Source organism: Agelaius phoeniceus, chromosome 5 (assembly GCF_051311805.1).
Source record: "Agelaius phoeniceus isolate bAgePho1 chromosome 5, bAgePho1.hap1, whole genome shotgun sequence".
In the NCBI taxonomy this organism is placed as follows: domain Eukaryota; kingdom Metazoa; phylum Chordata; class Aves; order Passeriformes; family Icteridae; genus Agelaius; species Agelaius phoeniceus.
Window position 1 is genome coordinate 5,299,017 of NC_135269.1, and position 24,689 is coordinate 5,323,705.

Sequence of the window (24,689 nt, forward strand, 5' to 3'; positions counted from 1 at the left end):
GGAGAGCTGGGTACAGTAAAAGATGAGATTGGTTAACTCAGTGTCTTAACTGCTCTCAGAATGAAGGCAAAAAGGAAGTAGGAAGCTGGTCACATTGCTAAGATCATGTGTGAGACCAGTTCAAGCCCATGGGGAAAAATGTTATAAAATATTGAAGTGAGAGGTGTCAAAATCAGAAGCACAAAGAACAACACCAATAAAAAAAAGTCAGTGTATGAGATCATCTGTTAATGAGGAAGAATGTGGAAAACATTGATCCATTAACCAATGGAAAAATCAGAGCATTTGATATATGATTCCAAGAAGGATTAAGTATTACATGACGTTTTTGCAACAATTTTTACTAAAAAAAATCCATCAAGAGTTGATGACTAGCACAAATAAACTCCAAACCAGAGCAGGTATCATTTCCAACTGGAAAAGGGAAATAAGTCATTGGATGATGTCCATGCTTTCAGCTACTTTGGTAGCTACTTTGCACCCTAGAATGTCCCAGAATATTTAAAGCACTTTCTGAAGTCACCTCAAAGCTGTTGGCCGCTGGCTTGAACTTGTGGAAGACAGGAAAGATCTCAGAGGGCTCAGAAATGGTAGGAAGAATCCTACCAAAAAAAAGTAGAAGGAGGGAAAATTTACATCCAGATCAACTTCAGTTTCAAAAAATAAAAATAAAAAAAAACTGGAATAAGTAAAATAAACAAGCATCAGCAAATGCTTGCAGGACAAGTAGAAAATGAGCAAGAGACATGGACCTGTCATGAACACATTGCATCAAAGAAAACCAGTTTCTTCCAGACCTGAGCAACAGAATTCACAGGCAAAGTGGAAGCAGTAGGTCCATGCCTCCTCATTTTATTAATAGTCCTAGGAGGTGTTGTATGATAGTTTCATAAGAATTCCAGGGACATACAAGCAAGAAAAAAAAATGCTATGTCAACGAATATGAAACCAGTGGATGCCTGGGAGCAGGTATCATTGATGCACATCTAAACTGGAGGATGTGTCACAGGGAGGTACCCAAGAGCCTGCCCAGGATCTGATTCTGTTCCATGTTTTGATTCTGCTCAATTAATGATCTGGGTGATTAAATGGTGAGTAGTGTTATTAAACAAGCAGGTAACTGTGAAGCTGGGAGGTAAAGCAAATACACTGAAGGACAGGATCTGAATTTAAAATTAACTCCATGAATTGAAGAAAAAGCCTTTAAAATAGGATGGAGTTCAGCAGGGACAAATGCAAAGTATTTAAGCAAAATGAATCATCTGCCCAAATTATTTTCAGAAAAGCCTTGGGGGGTTTGTATTGGATCCCCAAGAGAAGTTGATACTGTCATCCAACAGAGCACAAGTTGATATTGTCATTCTGCCCTCTTCCCATTAAAATGCAGTCATAACCACGGAGTGCATGAACAGGGACAAAACCTGAAATGCAGTGGGTTTGCAGGTTTGGCTTCCCCAGCCCAGACAGACTGGCTCAGCTCAGGCTGCCCAAAGTGGGCAAGGAAACCAAGCCAAGGCCTGGAAAACATGAGCCACGAGGCAAAATCACAGGAATGGGAATGGCAGGACTCAGCCTGCTGCTCCTGGGGATGGGAGGGTGGCATGATAACAGCCCTGAAGCACGCCTATATATGTAATATATATATTTTTAGACATATATGTATGTACTTCAATGAACAGAAAGGTCATATCCATCACCCAACTCACAGGTAACAAGCAATGGGTTTTGTAGTAAAAAAACCTCAGGTTGTACCTTCCACACTCTTAAGTCTGTTAGACCAGGCCAGCAAAAATCTGTCTGCAATCACACACCCAAGGTGAGGTTTCTCGTGAGCAGCAGTTTCTTTTGCTCATTTAAAGCAAGTCTGACATGAAGAAAAGCCTGTGCACAGAAAGATAATGTATTTATTTCATCAGTTAGTCCATCAAAAGGGACCTCCCTGAGCTAACTCTGCTTCACCCCAGGCTTTAGATGATCAGCTACACCAGCACCTCCTCAGGCTCCTGTTTCCATGACTGTGTTCATCACCCCTTGGTAGGGGGAAGCATGGGGATGCTCAGGACCATCAACCTGGAACTCTTTCCTTGGTTTTAGAACCTCATTTTGCAATTTTTACAAGCCTAATAGACTTTCTAAAGCCTAAATTTTAGCCTAATGGACTTTCTAAAGCCTACATTTTAAAAGCCTAATAGACTAACCCTAGTATCTCAGGACAATGACCAGCCATATTCAAAACTCAAAATCTTGACATAAAATAAACCCACTTATTTTTATGAGAAAGCAGGTTTTTTTTCCAGAAATCTTGAGTAACTTTTCAGTCTCCTTGCCTGGAACTTTCCTGCAATAAATGCAAGGCTGCACTCACCTAAAACTCTTTCTTTGAAGCATGATTTGGATATTTGTTCCTTATTAGCCTTTTAAAAAATTGACAAGACATTAATTCTGATATCTAACAGCTAAAGTGATACTAGGGCTTTTCTCCCCCTAATAGAAGGGTTTTCTGAAGCCATTCTGTAAGTAGAGGTAGGAATTATAATGAAAGCTGAACTGCAACTTGAACTGGAGATTTTTCTATAACAAAATTTATAATAGACACACACACTTTTAAATATCACATCAGGCTGAGACTCAGTGTAGTTTCCAGCCCAGATAAGAGAGTTAAGAATTTCTCCTGTAAATTTTTTGGGGCTTTTAGAACTTACATGTACGTAGAAAATACATGATTTAAGACAGTTTGTGTGCCAGAGTTGAGACTAAGCACTTTTTAAAAAATCTATACAAAAATATAATTTTCAAGAACTGTGCCTCACTCAACATGAGATCTTGGTTTTCCTTTCTTTCCCTCCTCAAAATCAAGGCTTTTTTTCTGCATGCCACTCACAGAAGATGCAATGAGCTCCTAGCAATGTGAAAAAAAGCCCATTTCAATGAAGAGCCCAAGTGCACAAGCTGCTCTCACTTCCAGTACCAAATGCCCCCAAGTTAAATATTTACTCCTGAAAATTAACTACTGACACTGTGTGGCAAATTATTGTCATTTTGCCAACACTGTTTAGGCTTGGAATTTTCTCAGAAAAGTTCCACGTTGGTAGAACAGACAGCACAGTGGATTTCTGGCTCATGAATGAGGCACAAGACTACAAGCAATAATAATTCCCTAGGCAATATATTCCCTTCTGAAATAAAGCATGGGACAGCTCTTGCTTAAAATCACCACCTAAACAGTTCTCTCCATGCAAAATTCCCACATTTCAGAGTATGTTGCAAATAAGGTCATTCTTCTATATGCATGAATCTTGGATGTACAAAAGATCCAGACAGCAAGATACAAATTCCTAGGATTTCCCTTACTTTTCTGCTTGAAAATGCTGCGGTTTTCAAAGAGCACAGTTTAGGTGTTTAGGGTGGTTTGGGTTTTGTGAAGTTTTTCTGCTTTGTGGCTTTTTTTTTTTGTTTTGTTTTGGTTTGCTTTTTGGAGGGTGGGGAGAAAGGAAGGGGTACTGTTTGTTTTGCATTGTGGGGTTTTTTAATGAAAGACATCATCTCTTATTTGTAGTAAAACCAAACTGTATCCCTACTTAATGATAAATTTTGGGTTTAAAGCAAATCTCTCTATTCTGTCCCCTTCACCAAAGGGGCATCTCAAACCTTGCCCAGGAGAATCTAGAAAGCTCAAAGTTTGAAAATTCTCAGCAGAACACAAAGATCCATCTAGCTTGGGGTGATTCTCTTCTGTAACTACGGATTCAAAAGAAAGAGACTGGGAGGTGAGGTTTGGGGTTTTTTAGAGAGGAGGAAGAGGGGGGAAAGCATCAACCCTGCTAAGTAATAGGACCAGAGGCAAATGCCTGAGAGGTAAACTCAGCTGAATCACAAATTCTATCAGGAGAATAATTTATTAGGGTGAGGAGGTGTTAAGAGGGCAATTTCCTTTAAAACACGTGCATTTTTTACATTTTGTGACTTTCAGGCTACAAGAAAGGCCAGAGAAACTCACAAAGAATCCTTTTTGGGTTTCTTGAGATGAGTTCCTGGTGGCAATAGAAATCAAGCCAGGGAACAATTCCCTTCAACCACAGCTCAGTGAAACATTCATAAGCCTCAAAATCAGCAACAGAGGAGCAGTGACAAACATCTCTTTGCTGATAAGAGGATTTGTATTTGTCTGAGAGAACCCAATTAGCCCTGTGTACGGAGGAACAGCTAGAGAGGGTATTTTTTACAGAAACCCACATTTCTCCTGGGATAACACCATCTCCAGCAGAACACAGAGCGCAAGGGCAAGTAAATAAAACCCCAAAGTTCCTCACCTTCAGGCAGCTGTAGATGCATCTCTCATGGTATATTGCTTTGGTACATCATTTTAAAGTAGGACACCTATTTTTACGGCATCTGTCAGCACAAAACCTTTGCAGTAACATGCTCACACATCATGGTGAGCTGCTTGGAGGGACACCAGGCTTCCTGGGCAAACTCCAGGCACAGATCCTCAAACAGAGACACCAAGAGAGAGCTTTCCTGCTTAAATGTCACCGTCATATTTTCTGGAAAGATACCTTTGCCCAGGATTTCTCTCCTGGGAAGCTGAGAAGCCTCAGAGAAAAAGGAAAACAATAATTGTCTCATTGCTTCTCCTGTGTTTGGCTGCTTTGGAATGTGTTTGGAGATTGTTTCATTGGTTTAACGTGAATTGTTTTCACTCATTGGCCAGTCAGTGCCAAGCTGTGTCGGGACTCTAGAGTCACAGGTTTTCATTATTATCTTTTTAACCTTCTGTAAGTATCCTTTCTGTATTCTTTAGTATAGTTCAGTATTCTTTAATATAATAAAGTATCTTAAAATAATAAATTAGCCATCAAGAACATGGAGTCAGATTCATTATTCCTCCCCTCATCTGGGAACCCCACAAATACTTAAATGCAATTTTTTTCCACTCTTTGTCTAAATTATCATTACCACCATTACAGATCCTGGGTGCAAGCACATTTTTGGTAAGATTTCCTGGACTTCAGTAGAATTTCTCTGGAGATTAACTGTAGCTCAATAAATTGGATTCTTCTGACAAACCTGTCATCCTAACTGCTTGTCATTTTCTTATTGGTGAATGATTACTTTTCACTTGGTGAGTAATCTAAATATAACCTCCTTACAGAAATTAAGCTCTTACACTTCAAAAATAAGCCTCACCATATTAGATGGCCTCCAGATTCCTTGTCTGAAAATGCAGAGTGGGATAAAAACCAACACACAAACCTGTTAATTTGATTTGCCTCACCCTACCCAAAGCATTTTAAAAAAGGGATTTTGTCTAAACCCCCTCCACAGTCAATGGGGAGATCATTTCTTCCATCCTTAGGACAGATTTCTGAAATACAAGTGAAAGCAGCTGCTCAAAGTGCCAATCTCTCTTACTGTACAGAAGTAATCTAAACCACAAGTTTAATTGCACAACAAATTTCAGTGGATTAAATGAGATTAAATGACTCCCATTTATTTGGGGGGAAGCACATGCATGCACATGTGCTTGTGCACAAGGTAGAGAGCAGTTCTGCAGCTGCTTTTGGCCTTAAGCATGTGACACAGTTTGGAAAATATGTACAAGCATATGATATCTAAATAATTCAGAGCCTGCAATTTCAATAGTCTTCATCCTAGAAAAATCAATCACAGTCCTTCCACAACTCATAGTATACTCAGTCCAGAAATAGCAGTCTGTTCCCATTTACAGCAGATGATGGCTAAAAAGCACAAAGGGATCTCTATGTAGGTCTGTATCTGAGCTGCAGACAAGACATTTCAATAAAGGCACACACATAAACAAGAAATCAAACTTTGGCATCCAGATCTTGGGTCCTGGCAGACAACAGAGAGTGGCAATTCTGACAGGCTGAGGACTTTTGCTTCCTCTTGCTGTCCATGGGGTCAGCCCTCAGCTGCACAAACCCAGAGAGCAGCAGGGTTTGTGGGGAGGAGCTCAGCAAGCGCAGAGAAGGAGAGTGTAAATCTAAACTTCCTATACCAGCCATAAGCCCTGGCTGCCAGCCCTCCCTCACAGTGGCCATACCCACAGCAGGAAGTCATTAATCTGCATTATGACACTATAACTCTGATTAAAAGGGACCTCTGAAGGCCATCTGCTCCACAGCCTCCTCCTCTTTTAGCCCCCTCCTTCCAAGTGGCCAAATTTCATCAACATCTTTGGCTCTGCAGCCCCACACTCCCACACTTTGCAGCATTATTGGTACCTCTGAGTCTGTTCAGGGTGGTGAGAACTCACCCAAATCAAAGATTCATTCAGGTAGTGGCCATATAGTTTAAGAGAATACATATATATACATATATATATATATATACACACACATATATATACATATAAATCTCAATATATAATTGAGATATCTATTATATATTATTATATAAAGATTATTACATAGATATATTATCCCTTATATATCAATATATAATTGATAATTATATACATTATAATTGATATTATAATATATAATATCAATTTTATACTGATATTATATTAAAATATCAAATATAATATTGATATTATATTAGATAGCAATCTATATATTATATAATAATACATATCTATTATATATCTATAATAATAAATAAATAATACATATATTTATATACCTATTGAGATTTATATCTCAATATATAATTGAGATATAAATCTCAATATATAATTACGATCTAAACCTCTCCAATTTCCAGAGGTACCTACTACATGATCCTCAGTGAAAACCAGACATTGGCACACACATGCAAAACAGGCACTTAAAAACTATTTCTTGCTTTCCAGAAAGGCAAAAATTTATTTTCATCTACCTTTACCTAATTTTAGATCATGCATGCAATATCCTAATAAATTAAAGATGCTCTCCCTTCTTGAAATGCAGGCAGGTTCAAAGGAAAAGGTATTTATAAGATGCTTCAGAGTCAAAACTGACTTTTATTTCAGCTATTAATCTTAGTGTTCTAAAAACCACATTTTTCTATTTTTAAAGTCTGATTTTTTTTTTCTTCCTCTGATGCTTGGAATTATACCAACAAAATATCACCAAAACCAATTGAAGAGGAAAGTTTTGAAATGGACTGTACAAAAGGTTCAATCAAACCCAAGAATTAAGTAAGTAAAAATAGAAAATTTTGGTGTTTCTAGTAATTTCAGTCACCTAATTAATGTTATCTCATTTTTTAATAACTTTGGACAAAATAAAAGTATTCAAACAGGAGGGCTCTTTGTAGCTTGGCATCATTAAGCTGTTTGAAAGAGCACATGCAAAAAAAGGCAAAATTTGAATTGAGGGAAGAATAAAAGCTTCTTCTATCTCTATTTCCTTTCATCCACAAAACCCTCAAGAGAATGCTGTACACACAACATGCTCTGCAAACCAAGGAAAAGGAAGTCCTTGTGAACCTCCCCTCAAACAAACCCACAGAAAATTACCAACCACATGAATGCAAACCATGGCATACAACAAAGGAAAACAGTGGCTTGGTTAATATTCAGGGTGATATTAAAAGATAACTAAAAAAAACAAATACCCAAACCCATTCATTTACTCAGACTAGACCTTCATGGTCTAGAGGTATTAAAGCATTAACAGATTTTTATAGCACTTTCCATAGAGGAAAAAATAATTTTACTGGGTTGTTTGGTACCTAAAGTAATATGTTCTATCTCCAGCATGCAGACTTTAATATTTTTTTTTTAGCTCCTGGTATCATCTTGCTGAATGTTCCAAGTCTAAATATTAAGCATGTGTAATATACAGATGCAAAAATAAGCACCCTTGGCGTGCTCTGCTAGTTGTGAGCATTCCCAACCTAAATAAGGCTCTAATCAGGAGATTGCAACTGCAGCAAGGAGGGGAGCTGAGGGTGAGAGATAATAAGGGGTGGGGAAAATCAGCAGGAGACAATCTTTGCAAGCACCTGTGTGAGGAAAAGCAGCATCTGCTTTACATCCCAGGCTGAACACTGCCACACGTAACCCCAGAATAGTTCTTGAGTCACTGGGTGACTACACAAAGAGAGTTAAGCCTCTTCTCTGTGACCTTTTCTGCAGTGGATGCAGACAAATGTTTAAAGAAGCCTTTGTAGATTCTTTCTAAAAATAAAAGCTGCAGTTTATATAAAAGCAGATCCATTGATCATGAGCGAATTTACACAGAGCAGAGCAGGGCTGGCACGAGCAGATCCACGCCAGGTCTGCAGAGCACTTGGTGAGAGCTCAAGGGGTTCTGGGTCAGCTCTGCCATTGGGAGAAGGCTCTGGCTGCTCCAGCTCTGCCTTTGGACTTTGCAGATCTCACCAAAGATGGTGAAAGCTGAGGCTCTTGTGTTCCTTTCTTCCACACTTTGCAGGATCAGCATCACAAAAGAAGCCAGAAAATTTCCTATAAACCACTCATCTGGTCAAGAAATTCTGTGTTTCTACTGCTCATTAGAGGACAAAAACGAGGAAAACACAAAAACCCAAACCAGCAAACTAACAAAAACATAACAGAAGGCCTAAAAACATCCAGCCTATTTAAAAATTGCCATAAGTATTGTGCCCCCTCTGTTTGGAAGAAGGAGGTGTGTGCAGATTGACTCCTCTGCCATGACTGAGCAGCTCTATCCTTTTTGGCTTTTTTCATTCTGGACAGAATGAACCAACACACAGAAACATAGCCCTGAAACATTTCCAACCTACATGCGAGCCTGAAAGTCCAGGGAACTGAAAAAAAGGAGGTATAAGAAATGTAGAGCAGGATAACATCTCCAATGAAAGACTAAAAATAGCTGGAGCATCTAATCTTATGTAAGATAGAGTTATAAAAAATTGATCAGAATTAATGAGCACAAGCACGTGCAAGTTTTTTGACACACCTCATGACCCTTTCAACATAATGGAATAGCCCTTATTATATCCAATATTTGGTGGCTGTAACTAAGCAAAGGCAGATGTCAGATAAGGTGTGCACTGGTAACAATGAGGAGCAACAACCAGGGGAAACTTAACTGTGAAATGTCAGGGGTCACTTCCTGACATTGTTTCACTTTATCTCCTCAGGTCAGGTCTGCTTCATTTTCTAACCCTTTTGGTGATCAAACAGCAGAATTCAGAAACTGCTGGGAGAGATTCTTCAGCCTGGCAGATGTCCTCAAAAATCTGTTACCCACAGACAGCCCAAGGACAGCAGGAAACTCAGAGCTATCAGGATGATCTTTAAAGTATTGGAAATATCTCTGTAAAAATGTGTCTTTTGCAACTTGTTGAGGCCTGCAGCGGGATAAATGCAACATTTTCACATGTAGACTGGGGATCCCCATTGTCCTTATTTCAAGTTATTTGCAGTACAATAGCTTAATCAGAAAAGTAGTGTTACAAAAACAGTTAGATTATTTTAAGTAAATTACTCCCACTTAAATCCATACATTTCCTGAAACATTCTCTTGTTTTGAGTCATTGTATCATTACCAGGCACAGACAGTAAATGAGCATTCAAAAGCAAATGGTGAGACGATGACAGAAAACATCAGAGACAACCCCATGCAAAATTACAGAATAGCTTTTCAAAGAGGCAAAATATATGTTTGTGATGTCTTCAGAAAGATTAAACTGGAAGCCACTGATGGTAAATACTACATTTAAAGGTTGTTATTTAATTTAAAAATCCCCTTACTTCCTTTTTTCAAAATTCAGATTTCACAGCCAAGTTCACAAAGTTCAATTATTTCACCATCACTTCATGAGAAGGGCAAGCATTGCTTTGAGCTGGTCCATCCCACTGCAGATGGCAATTTCTGCAAGGAGAATCTCTGGCTGGTGCTCTCCAGGAAGCTGAAATAGCTGCTTCACAAACCCCAGGTGCTGTGGCACAGCAGGATTTGGGTACCCCCTGGGCACAGCAGGATTTGGGCACTCCAAAGCTTGTGCAAAGGGCAGCACGACAGAGCCAGAGCTGCAAATCCTGGGCAAAGAGGCACTGAAGACCTCATGTGATACAGAACAACTTCATGGCCCTGCTTGTGGCACTGAGAGGGAGAAATCTGAAAATATGCACATTCTTTGAGGTGATGTAGTAGCACAGATATAAAGAAAGAGTGTGCTACCCTTTATTTATGCTGATAAAAACTTTCTCTGCCAAGAGAGGTTCACCTTTTCTGATGCCACCAGAAGGATTGCTCCCCTGGCTGCAGCCTGGGGGACGAGGGCTCTCCCTCTGGCTGAAAGCAGGGATCCTGCATGCTCCACCTGGAAATCCAGCCTCTGACAGGCAGAATCCCGTTTGCCAGCATGTCCAAGGTTCAATAAAGTCACCAAGTTCATAAGACCAAATGAGTTTCACACCTCAGTTTATGTTCTCTTTGAGACCCTGCTCGAAAAGGAGTTTTCCATGACTCAAAAATGGCACTCTCAAAACCAGGCACACTGCATTTGTTGAGCCCACACAAAGCAAAGGGTTACAGCAGAGAAGCCTCTCTGCATTGCTGTCACCCAGCTGTTCATCTTTCCCGGTGAATTTGGTACATTCCTGCCAGCTCAGGTACCCACACTCACCAGCCAGGAAGCAAAGCCTGAACTGATGACTGCATAATTCCTCTGATGCTGGGTCTTCTGCCACACTTGCCATCCCTCTCTGGCACTCCCAAAACTCTCCTCTCTGACTCTGGAAAACCCTCCTGAAGCTGCCTGTTCTGCATTCACAAAGTTTCCCACTCCTAAACAGAATCTCAGGAAAAATGGATTGTTCTCACAACACAGGAATTTAGCAGGAACATTCCTCAAGAAGCAGCTTCCGTGAATTTCCAACTGGGATTTTTCCCAAGTTGTGATTTTCCTTATCATGCTTTTCTTTGCCAATTTCTTTTGTTTAACAGCATGCATCCAGGCAGGATGTATACATTGAATGCATTTGCATTCACACAGGCCACCTGAAAGACAGGTGACTTAGAACTAAAATAGTCACAGAACTCCTGTCTTCCCACTATGCTTCTGTTGTTGACAACCAAAATTAGAAGCCACACACATGCACAAGGTAGAATATTCAGTGCAGTAGTTCCAGCCATCTGAAATCTGACATTTAGTCTAACTTAGTCACCAAAGCTGTAGCTACATAGTCAAGGCAGAGTTAAGCAGCTCCCAAAAAAGCAGCCTACCCCACCTGTTTCATATATCTATAATGTTCTTTGGCCATGGCTGATTTCCTCTCCACTTCAGAGCTGACTACACACCAGCTCTAAAGGATTAGCTCTAACTAGACAATTTAAACACCTACAGTGAGGTAAAATGAAATGTATGCCAAATGATCAGTTTTACTATATGAACAATGACAAAACGTAGAGCATATCTCTCTTATTTCACACTATTCTATTTCTTTCAAAATCTTTCATAACACACAGCCAGATCCTTCCAATCACCATCACTTATTCATTCTGGTCCACTAAGCAAATTATGCTTCTGCCTATATATACACAAAACTGTGTAGGCACAGTGCAACTGCAGACATCTCAAAGACATTCTAATGGTTCCCAAGAGTAGATAATTCTTTTTTTTCCCCAGCTATTTGGAAACAAAAAATAAAAAATGCCTCCTGATACACTCACTGGAAAGATGGCAGATAAAAAGCAGAAATATCTGTATATCTAAGTTTCTAGTCAAGCCCTGGAGGTGCCTAGTGGTAAGTATGTGTAGGTTTGGGAGGGAGAGAGAGGTTTAATGGCTCCTATCCAAGCATGCTGTGTGCACACACCCCACAGCACCATGTGCAGTCCCCAGAGAGAGCCCAGACAACAGGCCCTTTTCCTATCAGATTCCCATTTGATCACAGGAATGTCTGCATTCAAGAGAAACAGACTTTGTCTCTGCAATTTACACCCAAGAGGGAAGTCCACACGAATCCTGATCATAAAGCATCTGGCTCAAAATTCACAAGTCTGTGCACTGACTCCTTCTAAACCTGTCTGGTCATTTGTTCCCCAAGACATCAGCCCCCTTCCATGGCTGTTACACCCTGACTGTAAAACTGATCATCACCAGGGAAAGATTGCACTGACAAAGAAGAGAATCCTCTTTACTTATTAATATACAGCACTCATTAGTGAGGTTAAGGCTGCTCAGAATAATTGGTGCTGGGGCTGCAGGCAGATGTCTCAGCCTGGCCTGACATGGACATGGAAAACTACTGGCCATGGCATGAGGGATCACCAGGAGTGGCAACAAAGGGAGGAGGTGACAGGAGGTACAGGTGAGAAATGGCCACATTCCACACACAGCCCAGAGGGACAGAGGGATCCTGTCAGAGAGGAATAAACACCACACTTAATTGAGCAAAGTACTGGAGTCCTATAGGGGAGTGTTCCAAGGACAGCAGTGCCTTGGTAACTGTGTTAGGAATGTGAATTAAGGCCAGCATTACTGAAAACCAGTACCAGAAACACCAAATTTGGGCATGGAGGTGGAAAAGCTGGTGCAGTTAGGAAAAACAAAAAAAAACAAAAAAAAAAACAAAAACAAAAAAAAACCTAGGGTTGGGTTGTTTGTTCTGGAATGACAAGGGAGACACAAAGGCAGAGAAAAAGCAAGTCAGCAGAAGTGGGAAGAGATGAATCATGGAACAACACTTGCAGGAGGGCACCCATCAGGAGCCCTGCTCCTTGATCACCACAGCTGGAGCAGGACAAAATAACCAAGCTGAGGGTCTAATTGTACCACAAGACTCAGACTTGCTTGTGGACTCAGGAGGGGCTGGGCAGGGTTTGCTCTCTCTGATTTACACCCAGACACAGGGATAAAACTTCCCAGTATTGCTGTGTCTGTTCCAGGCTTGATGATATCAGTAACTAAACACCATTTCATAACATGGATCTTATTAAAATTAAATAACTTATTAATTTCTTTGCATGCACCTCCTAGGGTGATATTTTCACATAAGCACACACAACATAGCTGATGAAGAAGGAAAAAATTAATTTTCCAAGCCTATTGACCTGGCACATTGGGAAGATGAAGAGAGATTTTAATACTGGAAGATGTTCATCTTACAGGGACCATGACCATGTGAGAAGTAAAAAACTTCAGAGAATGTATTTCTTTTTCAACCTTCCAAAAGGCAAGAAATAGAGCTTTTGTGGAGATATGAGACTTCCTGAAAGTCTCCATCCTAACACAGGAATAAATTAGAATACAGTCTGCTCCTCTAAATTTCCATACTCCAGTCTTTACATTAATCTCCCAAACAGCACCTGACAGTCTGTCAGATCTTTTGTAGCTGCAGAATCAGGTTTAGATACTTTCTACTGCTTTTAGCAGAACAACTAGCTACATGAACTAGAGGTTTAAATCCTAAGATGACAAGAGGGGCTTTCCATCTTCTGCAGTAATTCCATCTCCAAATAGTATTCTAAAATAGTATTCCAACACGACTCAGGGAGAGGAGTAATAAAATCCACCAATGTATTAAACCATCTGGCTGAGCTTACATCACATTCCTTTTGAAGTATCAAACACCACCAATACATGCTAAAAGAATAAATTTCCTTCCCTCTGATATTTGTAGAGCTGACTCCACACAGGGCTTTCCCATCCATATTTCTCATAAATTAGGAGAAATTATTTCTGGCCCTACAGCATGCATACCAAAATCCTTAGGAGCACTCAGTGCATTCTGGGCACTGATGTTCTCCATCAGAAACTGCCTTAAAGCACAACAGACAAAATCTCAAGAATGCACACCCCAAAACTAAAAGAAAAAAAATGTTCTGGTGAAATAAGAGCAAATTCAAGGCAAAGATAACAGCAAAGCTCTCAATAAGAATGCTAAGTACTGGAAAAATAAAGAACTGCTGACCCATATGTACTTATTTAGATACAAGCTTTGCCTTGAAACAGCAGGATGTATGTTGCAGTCAAATGCACATCTCTACACAGAAATACTCCAAGCTGTGTGAACCACATTGCAAATTAAAAGCACTTAAGGAGATGTCTAAGCATGATGTTTCATAGAAAGTAGCAGAAGTTGCATTCTCAGCATTAAAAACTTCCTGCAGTGTTTTGTTGAATTATTCATACTTGGAGATGTGATCCTTTTTTAAGCACTTCACATTTGACCGTGTGCCATGATACATTCCCAGGGATTCTGCCAGGCACCTGTAAAGCTCCATGCTCAATTTTTCCAAAGTTGGATGTCTGAATTTTTTCAAATTTTATTTTAAAATGCTTTGGTTGCCTTTGAGAGCTGCCAGCAGCAAGTCCCTCTTGTCATTTTTGACTGATTTCCTGGCATGCATAACATCTTTTATCACTGCATGCAAGCTGGGACACAATTTTTCATCTCTTATGATCTTTCTTGACACCCTTTGCCTTAAAGCAGAGAAAAGCCTTCAAGTCATGTTCATCTTAGTCTTTCACTCTGCTTTTATTTCTGACTTTTGCCACAATGGCTGAAAAGACAAGAGATACTCAGAGTTCCTCTATTCCAGTCATCACTGTCCCATTGCAAATCCAATTCACTGCAATCCATCTCAAATCCAAAATTTAAATGAAACTATTAACTTCTTGGTCATAATGTAAACCCAAAACACTAAATTAAGGATTTGGTTTTTCAGCATACACCCTCAAGAACGTGTTCATTTCTGATTTAAGCAATGAGCTTTGTTGCATTGAAGAAATTGCAAACAATTCCCAAAGAAAACTGTGGAGAATTTTTTTTGAGAACTCAGCAGTGTGTGCTGCTACCTGCAGGACCAGCACATCCCAAACACCTGCTAATATTTCACATTCACAGAATTTGTGCAACTGAGCCAAAGCCAGTGAGAATCTGCCAGGCAAGATATTGGAGTTCTATAGCTAAAGCCATTCACTGATTTATGAATTCAACTTCTGATGCTGCTGGCACTAAACATAACTGGTGCTGCAAATCTCAGGCTTTTCACTTAAAATTTTCACTTAGGTGAAAGTGATGTAAAAGATTTCATGTAATCCACTCCTAGCTATTGCTCCTGGATACAGTCACACTAAAGTTCCATTAAACCCACAATTAAACCTGATCACTTTCAATTTTCACCCCATAAATGCCTTTTACTTCTCTCCAAAGACACCAATTTGAATTTAAATTACACCTGAAAACACTCTGTGCATCTATACAATTTATAATAGGCAATAATAAGAGGCAATATACAATTTATAAAAGCAATAATAGGCAATTTAATTATCATATGTGAATTTCAGCACACAGGTGAAGCTTTCCTGCCTGCACAAGTCTATTTGTGCACAGCTCCAGAGAGTGATGAATGCTATGGATTTCCTCTGTTTTCTTGATGACCCTTGGGACTATGCAACTTCATTTGCTGACTTTGCTGTCAATATGTTAAATTCATCCCAAGGAAATCAGACCCCTTTGCACTTAATTCAAATGTCTAATATTTACATGTAAGGTCTGCACTGAGAATGTTCTTTTTAAATGGAAGCTATAAGGTGGAAAACCCAGCAAAGTTTGGCATTGCAGATCAGTCTTAACTTTCAGCTTCCTGATATTTGTCAATCTGCACCAGAAATAAGGCTCAACATAAATCCTCTATGAGGTGTATTTAGGTGCAATAACTCATTTTCCCCTTCAACACACATCAACTTGAACTCCTGTATTCACACAGATTATGTTTGCTTCTCACACAGGTCATCTTTGCATTCCTGGAGCTAAAATTCAGGAATTTTAGCTAAAATTCCTACTACTGAAGCGTTCCTGAAGCTAAAATTCTGCTACTGACAGCTGTATCACACAAGTTGCAGTTTCAAAATTAGCATTTTTGCCAGTACTACATGAAACCAAATAAAGCTGCTACCCAAGAGTTGAGCTGAGTTACAAGCAAAGAGACACAAGGATTCCTTTTGTCTGTATAAAAGATCATTTCTTCTGACAAAAAGTGTTAGAAGAATATCTGATGTAACAATAATGTATATTAAAATTCAAAAATTACATATTAAATTTTAAAACTGAGGCATCTTAAGAAGTTTTGCATCCAGCCAGCCATATTGGAGAATGGGAGCCTTTTTTTGTCCCTTGGAATAAAGAATCTGAAATCTGATCACTAACATGACTTTGTTCCTACAATGCCTTTAGGAAGAAATGTTGAGTTAATTACTCAATTAGAGCATATTTACTTTGTAATTATAATGTCATGTTCAGTCATTTTTAATTGTTTTTTCCAAAACACCCGAAGGCAATCATACACAGAGTGGGTTAAAAACCTGAATATTTTAGATAAATAACAATGCCATTTAGAGAAGGATATTTTAAATTTATCATAGAGTATTCTTTAAGGTGGGGTAATTCTCCAACAATATTTTCCTTGCAGCCACTAACTCTCTTATGTACAAAATTCAAAAAGAGTTCCTGTGCAATCAGATTTCTTCTTAATACTGTTTCTGGTTTGAAAACCACTAAGTTTCCAGTCACCCTTAATAATTATTTTATTTTCATCTTCTGTCTTTTATTAAAGAAGCAAATTTCCCCTCCCTCCTAAATTTGTTGAGTTTCTTGGTGCCCAGGTGAGACTTGTGGATTTCTTTTATTTCTTGACAGATGCCAGGTTAAATAACTTTTTTTTTTGTCCCTCCATGAACAAGGCTTTAACTGGTACTCTGCTAATTTCTCCCAGCTGTTGAAGGACATTCAACTTGCTGGTGGTTTTTCATGGATTCTGAATGTTTTGCCTGCTGAGACAGCCGCTGAAATTTAGAATTTTCTATGTGGGACTGAAAAAAACCACAGACACATACAGGAAAAAAAAAGGAAAACTGCAGAAGTCCTCTACAAACACCATTTTAGCGCTCCTGTACAAGCTTCTAACATCCCAGAGATTCCCAAAAAAGCAAATTATTCCAAAAGCCCCTCAAACAGCCTCTGTGCCTGATTAAAGACAGCAAAGTGGCAGCAGCTCAGCCCTTGGGTGACACTGGGAAATGAGCTCTCCATCTTCATGGATACAGATTGAAATTTACACAGCAGATACCAGAACAACGTGGGGAGTTTGTTTGTTTGTTATGAAGGGAGTTAAATGAAAGGCTGCAGTGAGTTTGGGTAAGCTCCATCCTCAAAGACATTCAGGATTTACCCTGAACAACCCCTTTAATTAAACCTGTTTGCAGTGGGGCGTTGAGCAGCCCAGCCCAGCTTCAGCAGCTCCCTCCCATCACACTGGACCATTTTGTTTAATCCTCGCTTCCCAGAAATGCAATTTTTGCACTGAGACCTGAGCCAGGGAGAGCAGCAGCTCCCAGAACTGTGTTTTTGGGAAGGATGCCTGGAAAGGTGACAGAGAGAGCAGCCCACCTTCAAAGCCATCAGCAGTCACTTCTCCCCAATCTCATCTCCTCCTGAGGATGAACTGTGCTAATAATCTCTCAGCTCTAGATTGCAATAACTCAACCTTGCTAGCTGGACAACTGCCAATTTAACCAAATAAAGACAAAATGTGATCCCGTCAAATCTTCTGTCACCTTCTACAACACATATATTAACATTTTCTCCTTTTTGCCTTCCCACTTCTCTCACAGACCAGCAAAGGCACCTATCCAAACCACACAATCCTTAATGTTGTGTTTGGGTTTCTGGAGGAAATTCAGCCAGGTCTTTTGTTCTGGAAATCTCTGTACATGGTACAGAGACACCTGTGACTCTTGCAGCTGGAATAGACCTATCCTGAAACCACCACCAGTTCCTTAAAGAAGTTTATTCCATTCTCATGGTCATGAGAAATGCACAGAAACTGACAGAAATTCTTCCAGAATTCTTCCTTTTCTTTCAGAGAAGGGTTTATACGTATTATCAACTGCACCCTGATGTATTTCACAACAGTTGCCTCTGTGATGTAAAACCTCACTACTGGATATCAGGGATCCCAACAGGACCAATCCACCACCTGAACCCACACCTGCTCTCTGCCAGGAGCACCACAAGCCCATCACTCTGCCCTGAAGACTGACTGGCACTTTCTCATTAAAAAAACCCAAAAAAAATAAAAAGAAAAACTGAGGAAAAAAAATAAAGCTTGAAATAGCTTAAATGCACAGTGGTGCTTTTACTCCAATAAAACAGAAAATTTCTTAAAATGGTAATTTTTTTAACTTTCATTGGTAATATTACTAGGAAGAACTGCCAATGTTATGTTAAGTAATAGAGGAAGTATCAGAAAAAGGAAGAGTGTTCAGTGGCCACCCACCAACATGTCTGAACCCTTAATAGCATTTTCTCTTTTTAAAATTAATGATGCTGAAATTCAGTAATAAACATTTTAATGAATACACTTGCTCTCAAAGTCCTATCATCCCCACTATCTAAATAAAACCACTGTTTCAGATAAATGATTGACAAAAAATATACTGGGTTTGTATCCAGTCTTTAAAAAAAGATAGGCAATTGAACCATTTAATAACATTATGTTTTGTAAAGCATATATCTGCCACTGGTAAAAGCTTTCTTTGGTGTTGATCTGATTTGTTGTGTTCAATAATTTAAGAGAGACTTTTACTGCATGCAGTCACATCTGTTATGCTGGTTGATAGTCAATAAATTTAGAGAACACTTGCTCAGAGGAGCTCTTCTATTTGCTGTTGCTGAACTTGAATGACTCTGTTCCTTTCATTATTTCCCAGAAAGGGTTAAACAAGACACTTCCCAGCAAGCTGATGGCCACAATGACAATTTACACACACAAGAAGTAAATTTAAGAGCGACTGCCATTCAGGTAAACCCTACTTTAAGCAAGGATGTACAACTATTTTCCACAAAACTGAAAAAAAGTAAGCCAAAACTGAGTACATATGGCAGCACTGCAGTCACAGAACATGTTCTCTGAAGTGTTTTGAGGAAACAAAACAAAAAGATGAGGACAAAGAATTCAAAGTAAGTATCTCAGTGGGATAAATTAATTCCACATGGCAAGGCTGTGTCGTGTCTGCTATAGTGAATTACTCAGATGTAACCCCAAACACATTAGGGATGCAAGCAAGAGGGGGTTCATAAACGGGCCTTGGCTGCAGAGAGCACACCAGGTCAGTGCTCAGGACAGCAGTGCAAACTCCAGCAGGATCCCCTCAGCAGGAACACTCATCATGACTTAACCAAGACTGGTCTCTGTGACTGGAGATACTGTCAAAGAAAACCTTTCAAAAGTATATACTTTAAATTCCATGCCTTTTGCAGGACACTTAAATGCTCCTTTTAAGGATAGGAAATGCTTGAAAGCACTTAAATCCTTTTCTGAAGGCTCTACTGGCAACTTCCACAAATAAATGCAGTGCACTGTATCATGCAGAATGTTTAAGTACTGTTACTTAACACTACGTGAAATAGCAGTGTAATATAAATACTTTTATATTACACTGCTATTTCACATTATATTGAATTAAATGCCTTACACCAACCAAAAGTTCCAAGTACTTTGGGGCAGAAGATAACACCTCATAAATACAAATGTTTATTGTTAAATCAGGGGAGGTTGGAATTGTAGTGCTGCATCTTTAAACAGTGATTCAGACTCTTTTTCTCCAAAAATCCTGAAGATAAGCTGTTTCAGACCACATAGAGATATTCCTTATGCCCCATGACTAATGCCCACTCTGACCAAGCCTTACAGCAAAGCAAGAGCATAAGAGCAAATACTCAAAAATTACAATAAAGTTTGCTAATATGGGCACTTTGTCACCATGGAAAGAGCGTGGCTTCTCCTACACGTGAAAGCATTGCCCCAAAACAAACAGGAAACAAAATTGATATTCTGAAAATAGAGCAGAAAATTAAAGCAAACATCCAATAAATTCTAGTGCCTATAGCCAATGGCTTTACTTTGTAGCACAGCATGAGACAGATTTCAACTCTTCAACTGAAATCAGCTGTGAAGTGTACACAATCATCTCTATTTATACCTGCAAAATTAAGAGGAATATTTGTGGGTTTGACCCTCATTTCAGGTCAGAAAATGCATCAGGGAGTATGCGGGTGACTTGACCCTCTCGCTATCAATAGGCTTCCGAGAAATAAAGGGTATACTAATTAGTTCTTAATTTAACAGATACAGGAGATACAAGGACTATGAAAAGAGTGTCTTACAGGGAAACATTTCAAGAACAGGGTATGTGCAGGTTAGGAAAGGAGGTTGCAAGAAGACCTAATTATGGTTGACAAATACCTGAGGGGGTTCTCTTTCTACAAGCAGCAGGTAGGAATCTGTTCAAAATATGCAATAAGGACAAAGCCCAAAGGCATTATCTGAAATTGAAGGCAGGCTAGTTCAGGAAAAATGGCTTTTCACTCAGAGGATCATTACTGTACGGAATAAATGACCTACCGCGGGCTCTTCAACCCTGACGAATTTTATCCCGGGATAGGCACCGCGGTCTCTCCGTGCGGAGAGCGGGGCTGCCCGCAGCATCCCGGGCTGCGCGGCCCTGCAGTGCCACCTTCCGGGAGAGGCTCGGGGACCCCGCTGCCCTGCCCTCCCCGGGGCTGAACACCACAGCAAAACCTCTGCGGAGCCCTGGCCTCCCTTCCCTGCCGCACCTGCCCAGCGCGGGGCGAATTTAAAGCGCGTCCGAGCAGCGCCGGCCACGCCGAGCGGCCCCCCCCGGGCCAGGCGGGCTCGTTGCGCTCCCTCCCTCCCCAGAAGGGGCTGCAACACGTGGGTTTGCACACCCGTTTTCTATCGTCTTTCAAAACACCGAGTTTTCAACAGGGTCAAGAGGGAACGCACTGTAGATGCCCGTCTAGGATTCCACCCAGTCCCACGTGTGCGTTAGATGTGATGTAGTTAGTTTTGGAAGCTTTTGCTGGCGCTTCTTGGGTGGGGTTTTGTCATTTTCTAGACAAACATAAGCTGTATCAGTGAATAATTGCTATTTAAAAAAAAATATACTCCATTGTGTAGCAAAAAAATGAGCATTGTGTCTCAGCATCAACAAATAACATACTATTTACTTGCCTTTGTGCAATAGGAGGCTGTAATGAAAGCACAGTAGGCTTAGCATCCAAAAAAACCAGGAAATTCTTACTTTAAGGCCAAAGATTTTCAGGATACCTAGCCACATCCAGAAGTGTAAAACAAGCATTATTACAAACCTACCCAAGCTGGCAGTTAAGAAGCCAGCAAAGCCCTTTCAAGCACAATTCCTGTTCTCCACAGCCCTCACAGTGTACCTAATGGCCTGTCTACACTTCATTTATTTATTTACCTTGAGTGAGCCCTGCTGGAGCAGCTCCCCTGCTGCCCAGGTAGCTGAGCATGAGCTCAGGTGAGCTGACAAGAGGCTGGCTGATATCAGACCTGATATCAGGCAGCAGCTGCCAGCAGAGGCCTGCTCACATCAGTCACACCTCAAGAACAGACATCAAAATTTGCCTTGCACCACCAAGAACCTGGAACATTCACCTTGATGCCAGCAACTGTGCAGGATGCAAGAGCGAGGACTGATCTAAATCAGTCTTGCATGTCAGAAGCAAGGAGCAGACCAGGATCCCAGACCTGGCTTCATCTTCTACCCCCCTCCTATCACTACCTTGCAACTGGCAATCTGTGGCTGCTTTAATGGCTCCATTCCACCTTGTGATTGGTTTGCTCCCATCTCCTCACCACCAGGTTTTCTTGACTACTGATCAATTTAACCTTTCAGGCGCTGTTTGCATAAAATAAAAATAGATTGTAAATAAATGGCAACCTGATCACTATCAGGGAACAGAACTCCCTTCCACCTGGCTGATTTTCTGTTTGCTTTACAAGTTGCTCTTTCACCTGGGAGTAATGACAATCCGCATCAAGAGACAGATGCAAAACTGTTCCTCCAATTATATAATCACTGCAGCTGATAAGGAGGGAGCTGGATTTAGGTTGCCATAGCGTTGGCATATTGCTATGGAGGCTGAGCTCTTCATCCACTTTATCAGCACTGGACCAGGAAGAGCAGCCCAATTATGCCTGCTGAATGCATGTGCTGCAGACTCGCTCCCACTTGGAAGAAGCACTCCGGATCAGGGGCTGCTTCCTTTCCCCTCCCACCTCATTTCGATGGAGTGCTTCGGGGTGGGGGGTGCTGGCTGGTTTTTATTCTTTTTAATCTGCGTTTAATGGGAAGGAGGGCGGTGTTATCACTAAACCCCACTACCCTTCCACCACGGAGGGCTGCCACAGCGCTGCTGCCCCTCCCCAGCTGCACCTCCAAGGTGTTTGGGGGTACCTGGGGGCTCGGCGGGGCAGGCTCGCCCCCGGAGCAGGTGTGTTGGATGCCGGGTGACAAACGCGTTTGCCGGCAGGGAAGTTGTGGCCGGCCGAGGCAGGGGAGGGGCTGCCCTGGGGAGCAGGAGGGGGGCGATGAGGGAGAAGTTGGCCGGGGCTGGGGGTTCTGCTCTGGGGACAGAGACACCCCGGGAGCCGCTCCCGGCGGAGCGCTGCTCTTCCCTCGCCGAGGGGAGGAAATGGCTCTGCCTGCTCTGCAACACCGACGTGTGTGTGTGTGTGTGTGTGTGTGCAGCCAGGGCTGGAGGGAAGGGAGGGAGGGGAGGGGGTGACACCATGCAGGTAACGGGATAAAAATAACTTCAGGAACGGCACATCGGGGTTGGGCGGGGGCAGGCTTCTGGAGTTTGGACAAACAAAGTTTTACTACAGGGAATAGCGGGGGACATTGCTAAATGCCGAGGAGCAACAGCACGGGTTGGTATCCATGATGCAGGCTGATCCTGCGAGGAGCCCGGCGAGAAATCACTGCCCCGAGTAAAACCCAACTTTGATTTCAATACAGGCACCCCCGGTGTCCCTGGTTCTCTCAGCATGAGCGCATGTATGGTGCACATGTGTGTAAACAGATAATTCTCCCTTCCCCTCCCCTTTCGTGTGAGAGATTGGAAATAGCGTAAGAGAAGGGAAGGGCTCCTCTCCCGGTGCCTCGGGAAGCCGTACCCAGATGGAGCTTAGGGGGACCGGGAGGACCTTAACTGGGAAAGATCCCCGAATTGCGGCGGCCCTGCGAGTCAATCCTCGCTGGACACGGAGCAGCGGCCGCCCCGCGGCTCCCCCGAGCCCCCGGCCCCGGCGCGCAGCCCCCGCGCCGGCCGCCCCTCCTCGCCCCTTCGCCCGAGAAGGCGACGACGGCGACTTAAAGGAACTTTTCTTTGCCCGGGCTCTCCTAAGAAGCAGCGGCTCAGTGAGGGGCTGCGGGGGTCTCCCCGGAGCACGCCCGGCCGAGGGGAGCTGTGCGCTCCGAATGGAGCCCGGTGTCAAAGGCTGTCCTCTGCCTGTGGCGGCGGCTGAGCTGAGCCGAGCCGAGCCGGGAGATAAGGGACAAAGGGCAGGGGAGGGAACGGTTGCTAGGTCCTCGGAGGTAAATCTCAGGCTTACCTTGATGGTTTTCTTCTGGAATGTACATCCTCTTGTTTTCATTGACCATTTAAAACGAGTCCAGAATAATCCCTCCGAAAATCGGCTTGGTAAAATTCAAGGAAGAATGGAGCTGCAGAATTTCCCCTTTTATTATTACCTGATTCCCATTATTGCATCAAACACCAAAAACTGATCCTTTCCACTACTGCCTCCTTTAGTGAAATTGCAATGCATCCTCAGTACATCCGGGCCCCTTCCAAGAATTTAGCACAGCACCTCTGGCTGTTAAACCATAAAAAAGAACAGGAAGGGGGGAAACGAGAGGAGGGGTGGGGGGGGAAGGAAAAAAAGCAAAAGCATCCAGGACAAACCTCTGAGGGTTAAATGTCTTTTTAAAATCCACCAACTATAAGATTAACAACAGGAGGACGAGGCAAGAAAAAAAAAAAAAAAAAAAGGGGAGATGTTCAAACGCCGCTGCTCCTCCTCTTCAAAGCCATTCTGAGCGCGTTGTGTTGGCAGGGAGCTGTTTCTGCAGAGGAAGAGAGCACAGTCCCAGCCCCTTACTCCCTCCCCTCCCTCACAGCGCGCTCGCTCCCCGCTCCCTGCCTCTCGCCGACAGACAGACACACTGAACGCTTCCAGATGTTCCAGCTGCGGCGGCTGCACGCAGCTCCCCGCGCACGGCGCTGGGCGAACGCCGGACTTGATCTGAAAGTTTAACACGCTGCCTGCTGCCTCCACTGCGCCTGCCGAAGCCTCGCCACAGACATGACGTCAAGGAGGCGAGCTGGAGCCGGCTGCTGCCTGGGGGAGCGGGGGACGGAGCGGGGAGCGGCGGGGGACGGAGCGGGCAGCAGCGGGGGCCGCGCCGGGGCAGCGGCACCGGCGCCGCTCCGCTCTCCCCACAGCGCGGGCTCTGCCCTGCGGTGCCACTACGGATTGGGAGTGTGAGCTGCATTTCAAGGAGCACGAAGCCGCTGGCGTGGTGTGCGAGAGCCGAGCGGCTGCGGCTCCGCTGGAGCCCCCGCGGGCGGGCAGGCACGGCAGGCGGGCAGGCGAAGGGAGAGGTACACCCAGGGGTGAGCTGCACAGAGCAGAGGATGCACAGATGTTTAAAGAGATTAATCAAGCTAGGATTTGCAAAATCCTTGGTGGAAACGCCGAAGTGCTCCGCCGGTATCCCACCACTTGCCTTAATTACGCCTGTCATTTGGCCCTCTATAATTGAAGCCTCCGCAGAGAGAGAAAACGACTCCTTTAAAATGAAATGCGAACTGAATGCAGTACATGTTAAACCTATCTGGACTCTCCGAGCTG

General features: G+C 42.3%; 1 protein-coding gene across 7 annotated transcripts in view; it reads right to left on the reverse strand.

The window, feature by feature from the left end:
* The window catches only part of CACNA1C (calcium voltage-gated channel subunit alpha1 C), a 416,899-nt gene extending 392,770 nt beyond the window's left edge, over window positions 1–24,129 (reverse strand). For 6 of the 7 annotated variants that reach the window (XM_077178176.1, XM_077178177.1, XM_077178179.1 and 3 more), the window contains exon 1: window positions 23,388–24,125. In XM_077178176.1, coding sequence (XP_077034291.1) covers window positions 23,388–23,436 — 49 coding nt within the window. In that variant the 5' untranslated portion in view covers window positions 23,437–24,125. Of the gene's footprint in view, window positions 1–23,387 lie in introns of all 7 variants that reach the window. The other variant, XM_077178180.1, reaches the window with a different exon arrangement.
* Between the last annotated feature and the right edge of the window lie 560 nt (window positions 24,130–24,689).